The 18,627-nt window shown below is 39.2% G+C and overlaps 1 protein-coding gene across 1 annotated transcript in view; it reads right to left on the bottom strand.

Annotated features, from left to right (window-relative positions):
- NDC1 (NDC1 transmembrane nucleoporin) overlaps positions 1–18,627 on the bottom strand; it is a 48,087-nt gene that overhangs the window by 8,520 nt on the left and 20,940 nt on the right. Inside the window, exons 11-16 of the mRNA XM_028512206.2 lie at positions 16,253–16,411; positions 10,525–10,770; positions 10,323–10,429; positions 8,423–8,473; positions 6,583–6,646; positions 4,849–4,949 (exon numbers count right to left, since the gene is read on the bottom strand). Coding sequence (XP_028368007.1) covers positions 4,849–4,949; positions 6,583–6,646; positions 8,423–8,473; positions 10,323–10,429; positions 10,525–10,770; positions 16,253–16,411 — 728 coding nt within the window. The remainder of the gene's footprint in view (positions 1–4,848; positions 4,950–6,582; positions 6,647–8,422; positions 8,474–10,322; positions 10,430–10,524; positions 10,771–16,252; positions 16,412–18,627) is intronic.

Consider the following 18,627-nt stretch of genomic DNA (forward strand, 5'->3'; position numbering starts at 1 on the left):
AGAGAATTCGACCATTTTCTTCACAGCACAATTGCAAACATTTTCATTCTTAGGTTTATAAGGACAGATTCAAAAGATTAATCCAGTGACTTTTTTCATTTTGCCATCATCTATGCCTTCTAATCACCTTTGCACACTTTTAGCATTTATCCACTGATGAACTGTATAAAGTAAATTTTGGTGCACATGTATCATAGAAGATGAAGGAATATTATCATGTGTACTTTTAGCAAAAATGGAATAATTCAAGCTCTAATTTGTATTGTGGGACAAAGTCCTTCCTGTTAAATAACTTACTAGATGAGAATATCACATATACATATTTCCTTTTTCTCCTTAAAAATATATTCTTGTCATCAATTCTTGAATTTGTATTTTGGAAACTATATCTAGAATATTATCATTTGAAGATTTAATCTGAAATTCCTCTTGTATGATCAATTTCACCATCATTAAAGTTTACAGCCATTCTGTCCACTGTGGTGACCACTAAGATACATGTAGCTCTTAATCACTAGAAACGTAGCTGGTCTGAATTCAGATATGCTATAAGTAAGAAATACACACAGATTTTGAAAACTTACTATTAAAAAAGGAGCATAAAATATCTCAATAATTTTATACTGACATGGTTAAATAATATTTGAGATATACTGAATTAAATAAAACACATTAAAATAAACTTCACCTGGATTTTTTTAATGTAACGACTAAAAAATGCACAGTTACATATGTGCATTGCACTATGTTTCTAATGAACGGAGGTGGTGGTCCGGAGTGCTGTGATCTGTCTGTATTCACCTTCTGATTTATCTAAATGATTAAATTATGAAAACAGTTTTTGGCAAAAAATTATGAAAACATAGTTATGGCAAAAACTATGAAGGCAATATATGAATAACTCGATCTAGGAGATCCTGGCATATAATATGTAATGGCGTGCTCCGTGGTTAGGAGAACTGAAGTACTTAACCAGCTCTGTGACTAAACAAGTACCTGCTAAGGCTCGGCTTATGCATTGTCCATGGTTCCTGCACTGAAGACTCAGTTCACACACTGGGATCTCAAACATTTAGTAAAGAATTATCCCAAACAATGAAAAAGAGGAAGCAGTGAGTACAACACACCACTGAACAATATATTCTTCAGGAAAAATAAAAAATTCCACGAAGGACTTACTTTGGCCCTGAGAGAAATTTAAAGAAGGGCTGTACTATGAAAACAGATACTTTTTGCCCATTTATATTTGTCTGCAGTAGCATATGCACAAAAGCCAAATAAGGGGAAAAGTCCAGTTGCTCTCCACTGAATATTTATCTACCAGTGTCATTAACAAACATCCACTGTGCAGAGCCTTGGAAGTTCCTGGTCTCAAGGACCCTACATACAACCTAGTTAAAACAGAAGTTTTACTCTCCTAAAGCCTGAATCCCAAACAAGTGCTAAGGGTAAAGGCAGACTCTGTTACTGGAAGTCGGGACTACAGAGCAGAGTGTCTCAGCCTCAGGACTGCTGACATTTTGGGCTAGATAACTATCACGGGGACTGTTCCTGTGCTCTGTAGGCTGTTTGGCGGTATCCTTGGCCACTGCACAATGGATGACAGTAGCACTTCCCCAGTTGTGACAATCAACATGTCTTCAGACACTGACAAATGTCTCCTGGGAAATAAAACCACCCCTGGTTGAGAACCACCACTACAGAATAAAAATATTAGGTGATGATGATAGTCAAGTGCCAGTGAGATGCTACTGAGACAATGTCCGTGCCTCTACTCCAACACAGACAATAAAGTAAACGGACAATTAAAATACAGCATAATAAAGTACTGAGATGGGGTTATAGGGCAGAGACAGACAAAAAGAGAAAAATATGTGAGAAGGGAAGGGGAGTGGAGGGGAGGGGAAAGACATCATGTACAGAGTTAAGAGTTAGGTTAAGAAAATATATTTGGGAGAAAAAAACGAATAGACTATGGTGGTTACTAGAGCAGAGGGCTCACGTGGTGAACAGGAGGCTGGAGTCAGAATGAAGAATCTCTGTCAAGAATTAGCAGGGACAAGAGGCTACAGAAATAATTCAGGTCAGGAATGCCCCAAGCCTGCAGGAAGGCCCATGAGGAGGGATGGGCAAAAGAGAATGGATGGGTGGTGAATATGGGATTGATCCCTTGGGGTTTTGCCATATGGGTGCAGCTGAAGAACATGCGGACAGGGAGCAGAAACAATCAGTAAAAAAATGACTATGACAGACATAAGGCCTAGGCTGCATAGGAGAGACAAAGATGTAGCCAGGAGGGAGCTGAAAGAGGGGGTGAAAACACTGGTGAGGACAAAGTACACAGAAGCAGCCAGGGCAGGAGAGGCCTGTGCTTGGCACAAGGGCTCTTCTTAACATGAGCCCACAGATCGATGGGTAAAGTGCAGGGGCATTAACTTTAGGATAAAAACTGCATATTTACCTTCACTAGAGGACAGAATCCTGGAGTTTTAAGCTTTGGAGGTGGAGAACTCAGGAGACAATGAGGCAAGATGACAGCCATGGGATGAGACTGAGGGTGTATATAAAAGGGTAGCGAGGGGAGGAAGTCAAAGAACTGGGGTACCCAGGTGTGGGACAAATACCCATCCACGTGGACCCTGAATAACTCATTACAACCAGTCTGAGGATTGATTACAGGAAAAGACTGTAAGGTAGTTTGCAAAATCTAATGACTGCCAAGCATGACAAAAAGGCTGACTGCGGTGTGGCCTAGGGGAGAAGAGATGCCACAAGCATCACCAAGGAAGAGTTTCACACTCAGTACCAAACCACCGGGCCTGTTCTCTGTTCCTTTTACCTCGTTGGGTTCTCAAACACTTACTCTGCCTCCTTCCATTCTGCCCCTCAAAAGTATTCTCCTGTCCAACTCCTGTTTCAATGTAACTAGGACCTGACCTTTTGTCAAAACTGTAACTCCTACCTTCCCAATCAACGGTATGAATACCTATAATCAAATAGATTGCTTTCCTTGTCATACCTAACCATAATCAACTACAAAAAAGAATTAGAAATATTTACAGTGGAGCGGTGAGAAGAAACTAATCTGGGTACAGAGTATCTCTGGGCAGTGGGATTCCCTATGAAATCAATTGTTTTAACCAGCATTTTTTAAAAATGAAATAGAATAGAAAACATCAGAATGCAATACTCATCATAGTAAAAGGTAGGAAGTGTTCTAAGAATCCTTGGTTCTTGACTTGAGGTGGTGGACACACATACAGATATACAGATGTATTATACAATATACAGATATATTATAGAATTACACCTGAAACCTATATAAAGTTATCAACTAATGTCACCACAATAAATTCAATTAAAAAAGAATCTTTTGTTACTTATACACACACATACACATTCTGAATCTAATATAAAATAAATGTACTACAGGTCACAGTTCCAAAAGTTTGAAAGGCATGGTTCTACTGGTAGAACCTCTCTCTCTGAAGAGAACCCCATGTGAAAATAAAAAGCTCTGAAGGAGAAATAATGGATCTGGACCTGTGGCCTTCCCTGGGGTCTACTACACTGTTGATGTCCTTTAATTAGCTTCGGGCTCCAGTCCCAGCTCTGCCACCTATAAGACTTGTGTGTAAGAAAGTCACAGCACTACCAAGCCTCCCTCATCAATATAGGACAGCTATCTTCATTCCTTCATAAGACAGTTACGAGGATCAAAAATAATATGAAATTGCTTTGTTGACTATAAAGCATCATACTGTTATTGTCATTTGAAACTACAAAACCAGAATGATGAAAAAACAAACTATGCCACGAGTACCCAAAATATGCCCAAATCATTGTTACCCAATTGTGTAGTTAGACAAGGCAAGTATTAGCAGTTGTGGACAACTACTAGGGAATCGTTTCTTTAGAGAAAGGTAACTAGAAAAAGAGGACAAATAATGAAACATACATGTCTCAAGTAGCATACATGAGAAAGTAAGCACAAAGAGGACTCAAAGCAAAAAAAAAAATCACTGGTTTTTATAAGTAATACTTTCTTAGAGGTAAAATGAATTGTGATGAAGAAAGCAACAGCGAAGCATGTTTTTTCTCCAGATCTTTAATTGCCTCCTAAATCCAAAAGATGTATCCATTGTCATCCTTCAAGCCTAGTTCCGTATCACCTCCTCCAGAAAACCTACTGCACTCACTGGCCCCACCTCTAAGTGTCTCGAGCACTAAGTAAGTGTTCACATCCCACATCCAACATACACCAAGTATCACTAGACAGTGTAAAACACAGTACCCAACATCACGTTAGGAAAAGCACCCAACTGGAAGAAGTATACATTTTATTTTTCTGCCTTTAAGTCTACGACTAAAAAGACCTGTTAGTTTAAAACTATGCACCTATCCTGATGACAGGGAATCCACCAGCCTCACCTGTATCTTCTTCAGCCTCTGGCCAATAGGTAACTTATCATCTTCATGGGTAATTTAACTACGGGTCACTTTCAGTAGCTATACATTGTGTAAAGATCCAAACTTGTATCACTGAACAGAACTGCAATCTCCTAAATAATCTGTTTCATACCAGAGGTACAACCAATGGGTTTAATATACATAATTCCTTTTTCGGTTAACTACAAAATCATTATTTATATGTGAATTAAAATGATCTCTTCCTAGTCTCTGTCAGCAATTTCCTGAGGGTGAGAATAGTACCATTATTTTAACTTCCAACATATGTTTTGTTACTCAATAAATATGATACATAAAAAAACAAATGAAAAACTGGGCTGGGGTGGAGTGAGGAGGAGGGAAAGGACCTTTACCTCACCCGACCCACGTATGGCCTACCTCCTGCAGCGTCAACAAGGTATTAAGAATTGCTGGTAGAGTAGTCTGGACAACTCCAAATCTGTCTTCTGTAAATGACGCTGCTACTAAGTGAGAGAGACCTTAAGGGAAAAAGAAAAAGTTAAAAGTGAATTAAAATTAGGCAAATCGATTTGCAATATATCTGTTTGATAAAGGACTGGTCTTCTGAATACATAAAAAACTTCTAAATAAAAGAGAAGTAATGCACTAGAAAATGGGCCGAAGATCAAGAGGCACTGGAAAGTAGCTCGACTGCAGCAGGGATCAATAAGACACTGTCTGTCTGCTTTGTGTTCCAGCAGGAAAAACGTTTTTTAACATAATATTGTATTTGGTAGTGTTCAGTGCTAGGAAGAAAAACAAAGCCCCTGAAGACTGAAGGTTATGAGGGTACTTTCATTAGGTGTCAGAAAAGACCTCCCTGAAGAAGTATCATTTAAGCTTTCAAAAGGAAGTATCCATAACATAAATATATAATTTCTTTAACTAAATTTTCATATTTAAACTAAATTAAATATATTAAAATATATTAAATAAGTTATGTCAACATAAACAGTAAAAACATTCTATTAACTGCAGTTTTTATGAAGGAAGGATAAAAATACCAGGCTCAGTTTCTCTGCTTACGCGAGGCCTACCCATAAAAAGCACAGCCATTGTTAATGTGATGAGAACTGCGTGACATCCTATAACCTGGCAGCCAAGGAGTGGGCTGGAATGTGCATGTGTGAACAATGACGACTTCACTGTACTAGTCAGTGGTGGCATGTGAGCATGTGTGCTGTGTGGCCGTCACATTCAAAATGACTGAGCAAGTACAGCAATGACTCTGCATCAAATTTTGTGTTAACCTTGAACATTCCTCCACAGAATCTAATCAGATGATTCAGAAAGCCACAGCTATGGGCAGCTGGTGACTGGCAGCTTCATCACGACAACATGCCTACTCATGCATCACATCTTGTGCAGTTTTTGGTGAAACATCAAATCACCCAGGTGATTCAGCCCCACTACAGCCCAGATTTGGTACCCTGTGACTTCTGGCTTTTCCCAAAACTTAAATCACCTTTGAAAGGGATGAGATGCCCTGGCTGGTGCAGCTCAGTGGATTGAGCGCGGGCTGTGAACCAAAGCATCACAGGTTTGATTTCCAGTCACGGCACATGCCTGGGTTGCAGGCCACGGCCCCCAGTAACCACGCATTGATGTTTCTCTCTCTCTCTCTTTCTCCCTCCCTTCCCTCTCTAAAAATAAATAAATAAAATCTTTATAAAAAAAATTTAAAAAACAAAAAAGAAAGGGAAGAGATTTCAGACCATTGATGAGATTCAAGAAAATATGACAGGATAGCTGATGACGATTGGGAGAACCTATGTGAGGTCCCAAGGTGCCTACTTGGAAGGGGACTGAGACATCATTGTCCTATGCACAATGTTTCTTCAATCTTGTATATCTTCTTCAATAAATGTCTCTATTTTTTATATTACATGGCTGGAAACCTTCTGGACAGACCTCATATACAAGGAAAATTTCTGCCCAGATTAAAGTGCATCTAAATATTTAAGAAAAATAATTTATGTAAAGCAAAGATATAAAAATGTATCTTAAAATTCTAAGGTTGACATCTAAGTCCAAAACTGACTTTTCATGGATCACACTTCAAAATTTAACTGATAATTAAAAACACAGTTGCAGTTCACTTAAAGTGCTTACCTTCCAAAGCCCAAATATGCATTTGGGCATCTGAGAAAACAGCCTGAATGGAGGCCTCTGGGTGCTACAAATACAAAGAAAAACATTTAAGCAAGTTCTCCTGGGCAAAAACTCATTACTTCATCTGATCAACTATGCAGTCTATAACAATAAAATATTCAAAGCTATAAAATCTGAAATTTTTATACAATATGATTTAACTACAATAAAGCATTCTGCCACCAACTTACTATATGGCCCTTGCCAAAATCTCTATGTGCCTCAGTTTCTCATTTAAAATAAAAAACACACTCAACCCACCACAAAGGATTAGTATAGAAATCACTTAGGAGAATGATTATAAAAGCTTTAAAAAAAACCCACACACCTAACTAAATACATACTACCTCTCCTGAATTGTCTATCTCAACCCTACTCCAAAGAAAAACCACCCAACCTTCTTTAAAATAATAAGGCCAAATAGTGTGGTGCAAAAATTGGCCCATTTAAACAAATGCTGGCTTTGGTGACGCAACCAATGTAGCCTATTAAGTACAACAGCATGTTATACTCCTCAACATCAAAGGGCACTGCCCATAACTCCTTATCATACGATAGATCCACGTGCAAAGTCAGAATCAAAAGTAGCTGTTCACTTCCTAGGAAAAAGAAAATCTTTTTCGGTGTCTGCTCTGCCACTTACTGGCTTTATGCCCTACTTGACCCCTCTGAGCCTCAGGTTTCCTTATGTGTAAAATGAGAACAAAATGACAACTCACAGGAATGTTGTTAGAAATAAATGAGGGAACTTAAGTGAAAAGAGCAAGCAAGAGTGAGTTCTCCGCATCCTTGTGAAACAAAGCACTAAGTAAAACTTCAGACAACCCCTCCTCCTCTTTGTGGGAGAGGCCTTCCGCAGGGGTCAACTAGTTTCCCCAAAACTCTGGACAGTCTAAGGTAAGATTATTTTTGATAAAGGTAGTAATTGTTAGGAGGGTGATCTTCCCTGCCACCATAGTGAAAAAAGTTCCACGAACTTGAATTGATTCTTTGTTATGTGATAGCAAAGCTATCAGAGCTACTCAAATCTCTCCCCACCAAAGTATGACTCCAAATGAATAAAAATAATGTGTATCAATGAAACTTTCATTTGAAGGCATAATTGCGTCCATTATTAGCTAATATTGCAGTATCTTCAGAAAGAGAAAAGCTAGATTAAAAAAAAAAAAACTAAAACAAAACAAAAATTCTTTCCCCTGCATATGGACAAAGGTTTTGCTCATCAAAGGATTAGCTAACACACAACAGCTGTAGCCAGTGAAAACAGGAATGAATTTTTAGCTTCTGCAACTGAGATTTACTCTCCTGTGGCAGAGGGAGCAAGCAGCTAAGAGACAAGCTGGAAAGTCATTTAGCTTGTGGCCTGAATTACAACTTTTTATCTAACACAAGTTTAACATCTGCTATCTAACCCAGTCTCTCTTCTGGGTTAGAAGCAGTCTCTCTATCTCTCTTCTGAAGAGCAAATTGGCCACAAAGATGTTAGTAGGACCATGAGCCACAAAAGGACTGTCATGGATTTGCTCCTTTTGCAGGATGGGGTTGCCATCACACAAAGCTGCATGCAGTCAAGAGATTCAGGAGGCAAGTTGTAGTCAAGCCCCAGGAGGCCACTGAGGTGAGATGTGAGGTGACAATGGGCAGCTATGGTTAAAATGGAGGTTCAGTGAAACACTAATGCAAAGCTGTTTGGCTTGCTAGGCTCAAGCTAAACATTTAGAAGACCAATCCTATCTGCTACTTCATTTCTTATTTCATTTCCTCTCACCCCTTCCCCAATGCTGTAACTACATATTCTTACCTTACTGAAAAAATACATTATTAGCACCCGTTTTGACAAGAAATTCTTAATCTGAATTGAAAAAAAGAAAGAATTAACACATTTACAGTTTTCAATTCTATTCAAATATCATACATTTTCAGATTCTTCCTGACATTAACTTGAATAAAATAAACAAAATACAGAAAATGAACAGTATTTACAATAAACCACGTAAGGAAATACCTTTGTACTATAAGTTGGATAACCAAGACAGGTCAGGCCATCGAACCTAAACCGCACCGCATGTACACAATAACCTCCAAATTAAAGACCTGCCATAATGAAAGGAAGTCTAAGTGGACCTGGTAATATTTTCTAAGACCACATTCTTTCTCAATTCTCCACAGCTGTCTTGCCCTTTAACCTCTTAATACCGGAAAAGGTACATATTTTCCCTACTTCTCTCCCCCATCTTCAAATCTTAAGATGTGGAATGGTTTTCTACTAGTTGACATTTACAGAGAAAATATCTTAGTATTATTATAAGCTGACAGTATTTAAGGCACATAAGCATATTAGATACTGAAGTCCATAAAATGTCTTCAGTTCTTCCCTCTATTAATTAATCCTCCCATCAGTAAATGTTATTATTCCTCCCATATTAACAGGTAAAACCCTTTCTTGAACCTTCAACTCCCCCTGGTATTTACCTCATTGTTATGCTCCCCTGAGAGCAAAACTCCTAGAAAGATGTGGCTTTTCTCATGGCCTCCAATACCTTCTCCCAATCTCTCCTGACCCCATGCCAGTCAGGCATTCATCCCCACTACCTCACCCAAAAGCCCCTGGACAAGGATTCGATAGCCTCCACGTTTCCCCTGAAACATTTCATCATCAGTTTGACTCTCATGCTCCTTATTAGGAGCAGCATCTGACACTTCTTGCAACACTTTTTTCTTGGTCCTCTTCTCACCTCAATGGCCACTTGGTCTCCTCTGCTATCCCTCACCTCCCAGACCTTTCGTTACTAGAAGATTCCAATTCTTGCATCTCTTTCCTTCTGTATCTACACTCTCCAAGAGTTTTCTTGGAGCCTCATTGCTTTAAATACTGTCTATACTCTGATGACTTCCAAATTTACATTTCCATCCCAGAACTTTCCCCTACACTCCAGAATACGTCTAATTTCTTACTCTGTATTTTTACTTGACTATCTGCCAACATTTGTTTAAGTTAACATGTTTGAAACCAAACTCCAGATTTCTCCCCCTTACCTCCAACAAATCCCTTCTTCCAGAATCATTAGCAAATTGCACTCAATAAATTTTAATTGTATTATTTCAGATCCTTGGGCCAAAAACTTCAGAGTCAACATTTAGTCTATATCTCACACCACAAGCAAATCCTATTACATCTACCTTCAAAATATATCCAAACCTTGACCACATCTTACAGTCTCACTCAAGCTGGTCACAGATACCACCATCTTGCACTATATACTTCAATAGCTTTACTACAGGCTCTCTGCTTCCACTCCTGCTGCCCTCTGAGAGTGTAGTCTCAACACAGCAGGTAGAGCAGCACTTTCAATTTATAAGGACAAAACCATACAGTGGCTTTCCAACTCACTCAGAAAATGTCAGTCCTATACAACAGTAATGGGCCCGATGAGCTCTGGGTGCCTGCTACCCCTCTGACCTCATCACCCACCTACCTGCCACATTCCCCTCGCTCACTCTGCTCCAGCCACACTAGTGTCCACGTTCCTCACACAAACCAAACGCAACTCAAAACCAGTTAACTGGTCATTTCATATGGGACAACTGAATATATGAAGCATCAAAAAAGTCCTACTTATTCCTAATAGCTTAATCATGTGAGATCCTTGATAATCTCAATGTCACATGCAAATATAAATCCTATAACCATAATATCATACCTGTTCATGTTTATTATGAATCCATGAATAAATCACACTGGGCTGTCTCACTGTCTTACCCTCAGGTCTAAGAGGAGATGGAAGATTAGAAAGTTCTGTTTGCTGATCTATTAAAAAAAAAAAAAAAAACAAGGTGAAACTCAGGCTATTCGATTCTCTGCAATTATGACATTCCAAAATATACAAAATAAACAGTCCTCACCAGAAGCAGAAGTCCATAATCGTGGCCCTCTTCTTATTAGCTGAGAACCTTGCGGTGAGCCACAGCAGGTGTTTACATCAAAAATTCCAGCCATCCGATTCATTACACTAGAGCCAAATGGAGACCCAAGGGGACTGGCAACACCCGGTGTAGATAATTTCGAGGAAAACAGTGATGTCTTAATTAATGGTGGCATTGAAGGCTGAGGCATCTGGCTAGATTTGGGGGTCAGAAAGGTAGTTTCTTCTGCAAAAGAACAGATCCAGTGCTAAAAGGACAACCTAATCCAAACAGGCCAACGTAGGAGTTCTCAAATTTTATGCCTCTCAATTTTTTGTTTAATACATGTCCTAAGGCCCAGTAGGTTGTTTCCACTTAGATCCATATTCTCAAGATCCAGTTTTTACTACTGCAACTCAATGGCCACTCAAGGAGCTTGAAACATCTTTTTCTGTCAGATTGGTATGGCCTCTCTTGTTTTACGCCCTCACGTATACCCTCATCTTCAAGCTCAGTTTCTTTAAGGTGTTTTGAATAAACTTCTCAATTTATATTTTATTTTTTATATGGCAACAGCTTTAATTACTGCAATAGAATCTTTCCAGTTTTACTGCATGCTCTTACTATAACTATTACTTGGCTAAACATAACCAAATTTATATTATAATAATGTACCGATAAAACTTAATTATGAAATGGGCAAAAGACCTGAATAGAAACTGCTCCACAGAGGACATACAGAGGGACTGTAGACATATGAGAAAATGCTCAACATCACTAGTCATCAGAGAAGTGCAAATTAAAACCTCAATGAAATACCACCTTATACCTGTCAGAATGGCTACCATCAATAAATCAATAAACAAATGTTGGCGAGGATGTAGAGAAGAGGGAACCCTAATGCATTGTTGGTGGGAGTGCAGTCTGGTGCAGCCACTGTGGAAAACAGCATGAAATAAAATTAAAAATGGAGCTCCCTTATGACCCAGCGATTCCAATTCTGGGAAGAGACCCCAAGGATCCCAAAACAGAGATACAAAAAAATATATGCACCCCTATGTTTATAGCAGCACTTTTTACACTAACCAAGATTTGGAAACAGCCTAAGTGCTCATCAGCAGATGAGTGGATTAAAAATCTGTGGAACATTTACACAATGGAATACTACACAGCTGTAGAAAGAGAAGAAACTCTTCCATTTCCTAATACCAAGGATGGACCTGGAGAAAATTATGCTAAGTAAATTAAGTCAGTCAGTGAAAGAAAAATACCACATGATCTCATTTTTTACATAGAATCTAATGAACTAACGAACAATAAACTAATGATCTGTCACAATATAGTGACAGAAGTTAAGATACATAAAACAGACCAACAGCAGCCAGAAAGGGGGGGCAGGACAGGATGAAAGATGGTGAAGGGACTAACCAAAGAACATTTATGCACAACCCATGGGCATGGAGAAGAATACGGGGACTGGCTTGGGAAAGGGCAAGGATGGGGCTGGGTGGAGCTGGGGAAAGGGAGAAAAAGTGGGAGCAACTGCAAAACAGCATAAATGATAAAAATAAAAGATGTACAGAAAAAAATGTATAGATAAGAGAGCTAACCTTATCCCATTTTCCCCAGAGTTCTTTCAAATTAACAGAAGTCACACCAAAGACCAATTTGTCCAGAACACGTACACATGTGACCCTACAAATCTCATCTGTAAACAGCTTTTTCACAAATTAACTCTATCAACTTAGTTATAGTGTCTGGTGTACAAAAACAAAGGAACATTTTCCCTGCCACTACAGTAGAAGACAAAAAGATAAATCATATACTAGTATTCTATCTTAATACAACCACAATCAGACATTAAACATTTAAAGTAGCAAATTTTCATTAACTTTTTTAAGAGTTGGTGGCAATTAGAAATCTTTGAATACTCAATTTTTTTTTAATATATTCTATTGATTATGCTATTACAGTTGTCCCATCTTCCCCCTTCACTCCCCTCCACCCTGTACACCCTCTCCTACCCACATTCCCCCCTTTAGTTCATGTCCATGTGTCATACTTATAAGTTCTTTAGCTTCTACATTTCCCATACTATTCTTACCCTCCCCCTATCTATTTTCAACCTACAATCTATGCTACTTATTCTCTGTACCTTTTCCCCCTCTCTCCTCCTCCCACGCCCCTGTTGCTAGCCCTCCACGTGATCTCCATTTCTGTGGGTCTGTTCCTGTTCTAGTTGTTTGCTTAGTTTCTTTTGGTTTTGCTTTAGGTGTGGTTGTTCATAATTGTGAGTTTGCTGTCCTTTTACTATACATGTTTTTTCTTTATCTTCTTTTCTTAGATCAGTCCCTTTAACATTTCATAAAATAAGGGCTTAGTGATGATGAACTCCTTTAACTTGACCTTATCTGAAAAGCACTTTATCTGCCCTTCCATTCTAAATGAAAGCTTTGCTGGATAAAGTAATCTGGGATATAGGTCCTTGTCTTTCATGACTTGGAGTATTTCTTTCCAGCCCCTTCTTGCCTGTAAGGTCTCTTTTGAGAAATCAGCTGACAGTCTGATGGGAACTCCTTTGTAGGTGACTGTCCCCTTATCTCTTGCTGCTTCTAGGATTCTCTCCTTCATTTTTACCTTGGCTAATTATGATGTGCCTTGGTGTGTTTCTTCTTGGGTCCAGCTTCTTTGGGGCTCTCCGAGCTTCCTGGATTTCCTGGAAGTCTATTTCCTTTGCCAGAATGGGGAAGTTCTCCTTTATTATTTGTTCAAATACGTGTTCAATCTGTTGCTTTTCCTCTTCCCCTTCTCGTACCCCTATAATTCAGATGTTGGAACGTTTAAACATGTCCTGGAGGTTCCTAAGCTTCTCCTCGTTTTTTTGAATTCTTATTTCTTCCTTATTTCCTGTTTGTTTTTTTTTTCTTCCTTCTGGTCCACTCTATTGTTTTGAGTCCCAGTTTCCTTCCTCTCACTGTTGGTTCTCCGTGTATCTTCCTTCATCTCTTTTATGGTAACCTGCATTTTTTCATCTAATTTGCGACCAAAATCAACCAGTGCTGTGAGCTTCCGGATCACCAGTGTTTTCAACTGTGCATCTGATAGGTTAGCTCTTTCTTGGTCGCTCAAAAGGATGAGTTCTGGGGAACTGATTTGTTCTTCTATTTGAGCCATTGCTCTCCCTTTTTTTTTTCCCAGTCTGGTCACTCTTGTTACGGTGAGGGGCAGAGCCTTAGGTGTTCACTGGGGCTGGGCACCCCAGTCGCTAGATTGTGATGTTGTATGTGGGGGTAGGAGCGGGAGGGAACGATGGTGGCAGCCCCACTCTCCTGGGATCTCAGTCCCTTCCCTGGGATCCTGGGCTGCACGCCCCACCCTGGTCCACAATCGCAGCCTCACTGGGTCCGCCAGTTGCCGCTTGCGTACTCAGGGTCCACCCGCTGTGCACCCCGGATGGCTTACGTGCTCCCGGTTGCCTTAGGCGCCCAGCTCTCCCCACACTCCGAGAGCCACACTCGTCTCCGCCCCTCCTACCAGTCTGGATGAATGGGTCTACTTCAACTTCTTGGCTGTCTGACTTCCATTCAGATAAATTCTCTGTCAGTTCTGGGTGTTATTCTGCCTCTAAATTGTTGTTGTTCTAATCTTGGTTGTGCTTGGAGGTACGGTGCATCCACCTATGCCTCCATCTTGCCGGAAGTCCTCCCAAATACTCAATTTTTAAAGTGATACTGGAGTTTTTAAGCTCAGCAAAAATTCCTCAAAATTAGAGGTGAATTGTCTGCATGATGGGCTAGGAAGACAATTTAAAATAATGAAAATCTGCCCCAGCTGGTGTAGCTCAGTGGATTGAGTGCCGGCCTGCGAATCAAAGGATCACCAGTTTGATTACCAGTCAGGGCACATGCCTGGGTTGCCCACTAGGCAACCATACGTTGATGTTTCTCTCCCTATCTTTCTCCCGCCCTTCCCTTCGCACTAAAAATAAATAAATCTTTAAAAAATAAAATAAAATAATGACAATACCGTAAATCCTCCAACCCCAAATTACAATGATCTTTGTAAAATGCTAATTTGATGTAACTAGGCTATTCAAAATCCTCTACTGGTTCCATTTCCCTATGGGATAAAAATCTCTTTTTTTATAACACACAAGACCTCCTTTTATTATCAGAAATATCCTTACCCATGTAGACTCCTCTTTGACAGCTTTCTTTTTAGCTGTAACATTGTCTTATCACTATCTGTGCACTTTCCACTAAAAAGTCAGTTCCAAGAATATTTTGTCATCTTTGATTCTCTGACTTCTAGAACACTGTTTGGTATGTGGAAGGCAGTCAGTAAATATTTGTTCAACATATAAATACTAATCTGAAAGCTGATAATGTCTGAAACATTCTAGAATATTTTAAAATCTGACATTCATGGCCCTGACCGGTATGGCCCAGTTGGTTGGGCACCGTCCTGCTAAGCAAAAGGTCGCTGGTTCGATTCCCAGTCAGAGTACGCCAATCCGGGCATATACAAGCAACCGACTGATGTTTCTCTCCCTCTGTTTCTTTCACCTTCCCTTTCCCTCTCTAAAATAAGTAAGTAAAATCAATTAAAAAATAAAAATTAAGCCATTGTTTAAAATCTGACATTCATAAACTTATTTCAAACATTTTTCAATTGTAATCTATTTGTTTTTGGTATATGGTCTCTCTAGAGTAATAACATAAACATGTTTGTCTTTTGGTCCACAGAGGAATTTTTTTAACTATCAAGATTAACTGACGTTTAAAAAGTGGAAGATTTTACGTAAGATTTTTTTAGGTTTTAGGCTTCTCTTTAAAAAAAAGACCATGAGTTCAGCCCTGACCATAGTAACTCAGGTGACTGGGCATTATTCCAGAAAGCGATAGGTCACCAATTGCAGGTTAGGTCCCAGTCAGGGTGTGTATGAGAAGCAACAGATCGATGTTTCTCTCCTTCTCTTTCTCCCTCCCTTTCCCACTCTAAAAATAAATAAATAAAATCTTACAAACAAACAACAGGAGTTCATATTCCCCCTTCAGATGATGCTTGTTCTCTCAAGTTTACCACACCCTCACCTATTTGTGTTATGTAAATGCTTAGCACCAAAAGGCACTTAAGAGTGTTACATTCCTAGGCATTTTCTACTTAAGGGATTTGGTAAAATAAAATAGCATTAAGTTTCTCCACCTATATTTCTTCCTCACAACTTTCATCTTTCAAACTGAAGTAGTACTAACATTGTATTAGGCTATCTTATAATAATGAATGTATTTAAAACATGCAGATGTATTCCTATGTATAAGAATGTATCTTAAAACAATGAATTACCAAATTACTCATCATTTTCAACTGCTCTTTGGACATTTTCCAGCAACTTTTTGTGTCTCTGGGATACCGCAATTAGAATAGCATCCAGTATTATTTGTCAAGATTTACCTGGCTTTGCATTAGGGTAAGTTGAAGTCTCCTATTTGATAACCAACATTTTTTTTTATCATTTTAATACCATCACCACACTGGACTTCATTTTTTCTACCTATCATAATACTAAGTTCTTCTGCTTGGTTCAGTACAATATCCCATATATTAGATCAATTTCCCCTAAAAATGTATATCTCACACTCACACACCTATCTTTAGATTAACTATCATCTTTCTTACGAAATAAAATGCAAAAGCTTTCCCCTCTCTTAGTAATGCAAGCAGTTACCTGGAAAATTCGCTTTCTTGGGTTCCACGGTGTATGATGAAGACATTACTCTTCCATTGGTAGCAGCAGCTTCTTGGTGGAGAACCAGCTTCTGAGTCATATCATTTAGAAGATTTAAACACTCCCTTGAAATGGCTGTCCAGTTGTGGGGGTGTCCACCTAAGAGGTCCAAACACCAAATTTTAAAACTTAGATAATTGTAGTCTCTCAAATGAGGAGAAAAACCAATTAGAAATGCTTTGTATCAGGGCCCACTTTTCTCAGTTAAGCTACTATTTATATTCATGCCATCTAATACACAGCAGGAGTTCAATAAATATTTGGAAGAAATAATTTCCCCAGAAGTCTACAAGCACTGCTATTTTACCATAAAAAAAACCCTCAAACTGATCACTGTAATACAGCCGAGCACTAGAGCACGGTGTGAGTGCAGACGCCCAGGTGCTTCACCAGCAGTGCTGAACACACTGAGACAACAAACACCAGCATGTCTACCGGGATGCACACCGTGGCCCCTGGTGACCTCAAAACTGTTGCTTCTGATCCCCTGTGCTTCCTTGTATTTTCATTTGTATAACACTCCCTATCTGCTCTTATATCCACAGGAGTTACATATTATTTTGTAATGATAATACTTTATACTTGAAGGGCTTACATATCTGCTGATTATTTAACTAAAACTACTCTGGTCCACACTCTCATTCCCTTACTTCTCACTATCTTTTGATTTTCTAAGACTTTTATGTCCTAGAGCTGTCTGTGAAAATCAGCTGTGCTTCATTATGTATTAAGAATAGCAGTAATCCACTGAAAATTGGTTTCCCCATCCTAGGTGCCAAATAATCCTTCTCTTCACTTAGAGCCTTCCTTAAACATTTCCCGTTTACAACTCAAGAGGAGCATCACTTCACTTGCACACAAAATGCTTCATCGGCGAATGAATGTTTTGTACTGCTATAACTCAGGACCACTAGAGAACCATGTTAAAGGTCGAGTTAAATTTTAATAATATGCCCTAGTTCTCTGGCAGAGAACACGCCACCCTGTTACAGTTTCCTTAAAGATCTGGTGAAAATATTTAATGTATAGAGAATTCCTAAGTGAACCTAAGTCTGATAGAAAAGAATTGCTACAGCCCTGACCGGTGTGGCTCAGTTGGTTTGGCGTCATCCTGCAATGTGAAGGAAAGGTAACGGGTTCAATTCCCAGTCAGGGCACGTGCCTGAGTTTCCAGTTCAGTCCTGGGCAGGATGTATGTGAGAGGTACCCAAATGATATTTCTCCCACACATTGATATTATGCTCCCTCTCTCCTTCCCTTCCCCTCTCTAAAAATAAATAAATAAAATCTTAAAAGAAAAGTATTGCTAGTTATTCTCCACATTTTTCATGTTAGATTCTAGTCAAGTTGAAGCTTCGATCATTTATATTTTTATATAACCGGATTTTATTTCCATGTAACATTTAACTATACGTAAGGTTTATTTTACAATCTAGGAATTGGCAAGTTTGGCAAAATAATGAAGAGCTGATCAGGCAGAAAATGAAAAGCTACCAGTTCTCTATTCCCTAGGGGTGGCGGGGGCTGGAATTTTCCGCCCCCAGGAATAAACAGAGCACTGGTACAATTCCATCAGTCTTGAGGAAGTTGGCAAGTAACAGAGTCGCCAAGAGCACCTTTGGGTCACCATCTAATCTAGTTCCTTTCTACTTTGTTTCAAGGGAGGTAGAGGAACACGACAGGAAGGGGGAGCTCTGCGCCTGGAGTCCAATGACAGAACTTCTTCCTCCAGCTCTGACATTAACTTTATTTAAACCATTAATCTCTCTGAGAATAAGAACACCTGATATTTAAGATACCCGGTAGCATTAAAACTTTTAGGATTCTTAAACTGCTTTCCTGCTCTAAAACTGTCAACCTACCAAGTTAAGGGAATAAGGGGACTGAAGCAAATAATGTAAAAGTTTAAAAATACCTTTCCTGATGATGTAACTTCTAACCACAACACCAACACTTTGTTTTGTAAGATTTAAATCATGGTTTCATTTAATGGGCTCACTCATGTGTGATATTTTATTAAATATACCTACCTCACCAAAAGTGGAACACTTTCTATGCACATGCCAAATCAGGTCTATTACTTTTAGTTTTTGTTTTTTAAAATTATTTACTTATTTATTTTTAGAGAGAGGGGAAGGGAGGGAGAAAGAGAAGGGAGAAACATCAATGTGTGGCTGCCTCTCAAGTGCCCCCTGCTGGGGACCGGGCCTGCAACCTAGGCATGTGCCATGACTGGGAATCGAACCAGTGATCCTTTGGTTTACAGGCCTGTGCTCGATCCACTGAGCCACACCAGCCAGGGCAGGTCTATTACT

This window comes from Phyllostomus discolor, chromosome 5, assembly GCF_004126475.2.
Source record: "Phyllostomus discolor isolate MPI-MPIP mPhyDis1 chromosome 5, mPhyDis1.pri.v3, whole genome shotgun sequence".
Taxonomy (NCBI): domain Eukaryota; kingdom Metazoa; phylum Chordata; class Mammalia; order Chiroptera; family Phyllostomidae; genus Phyllostomus; species Phyllostomus discolor.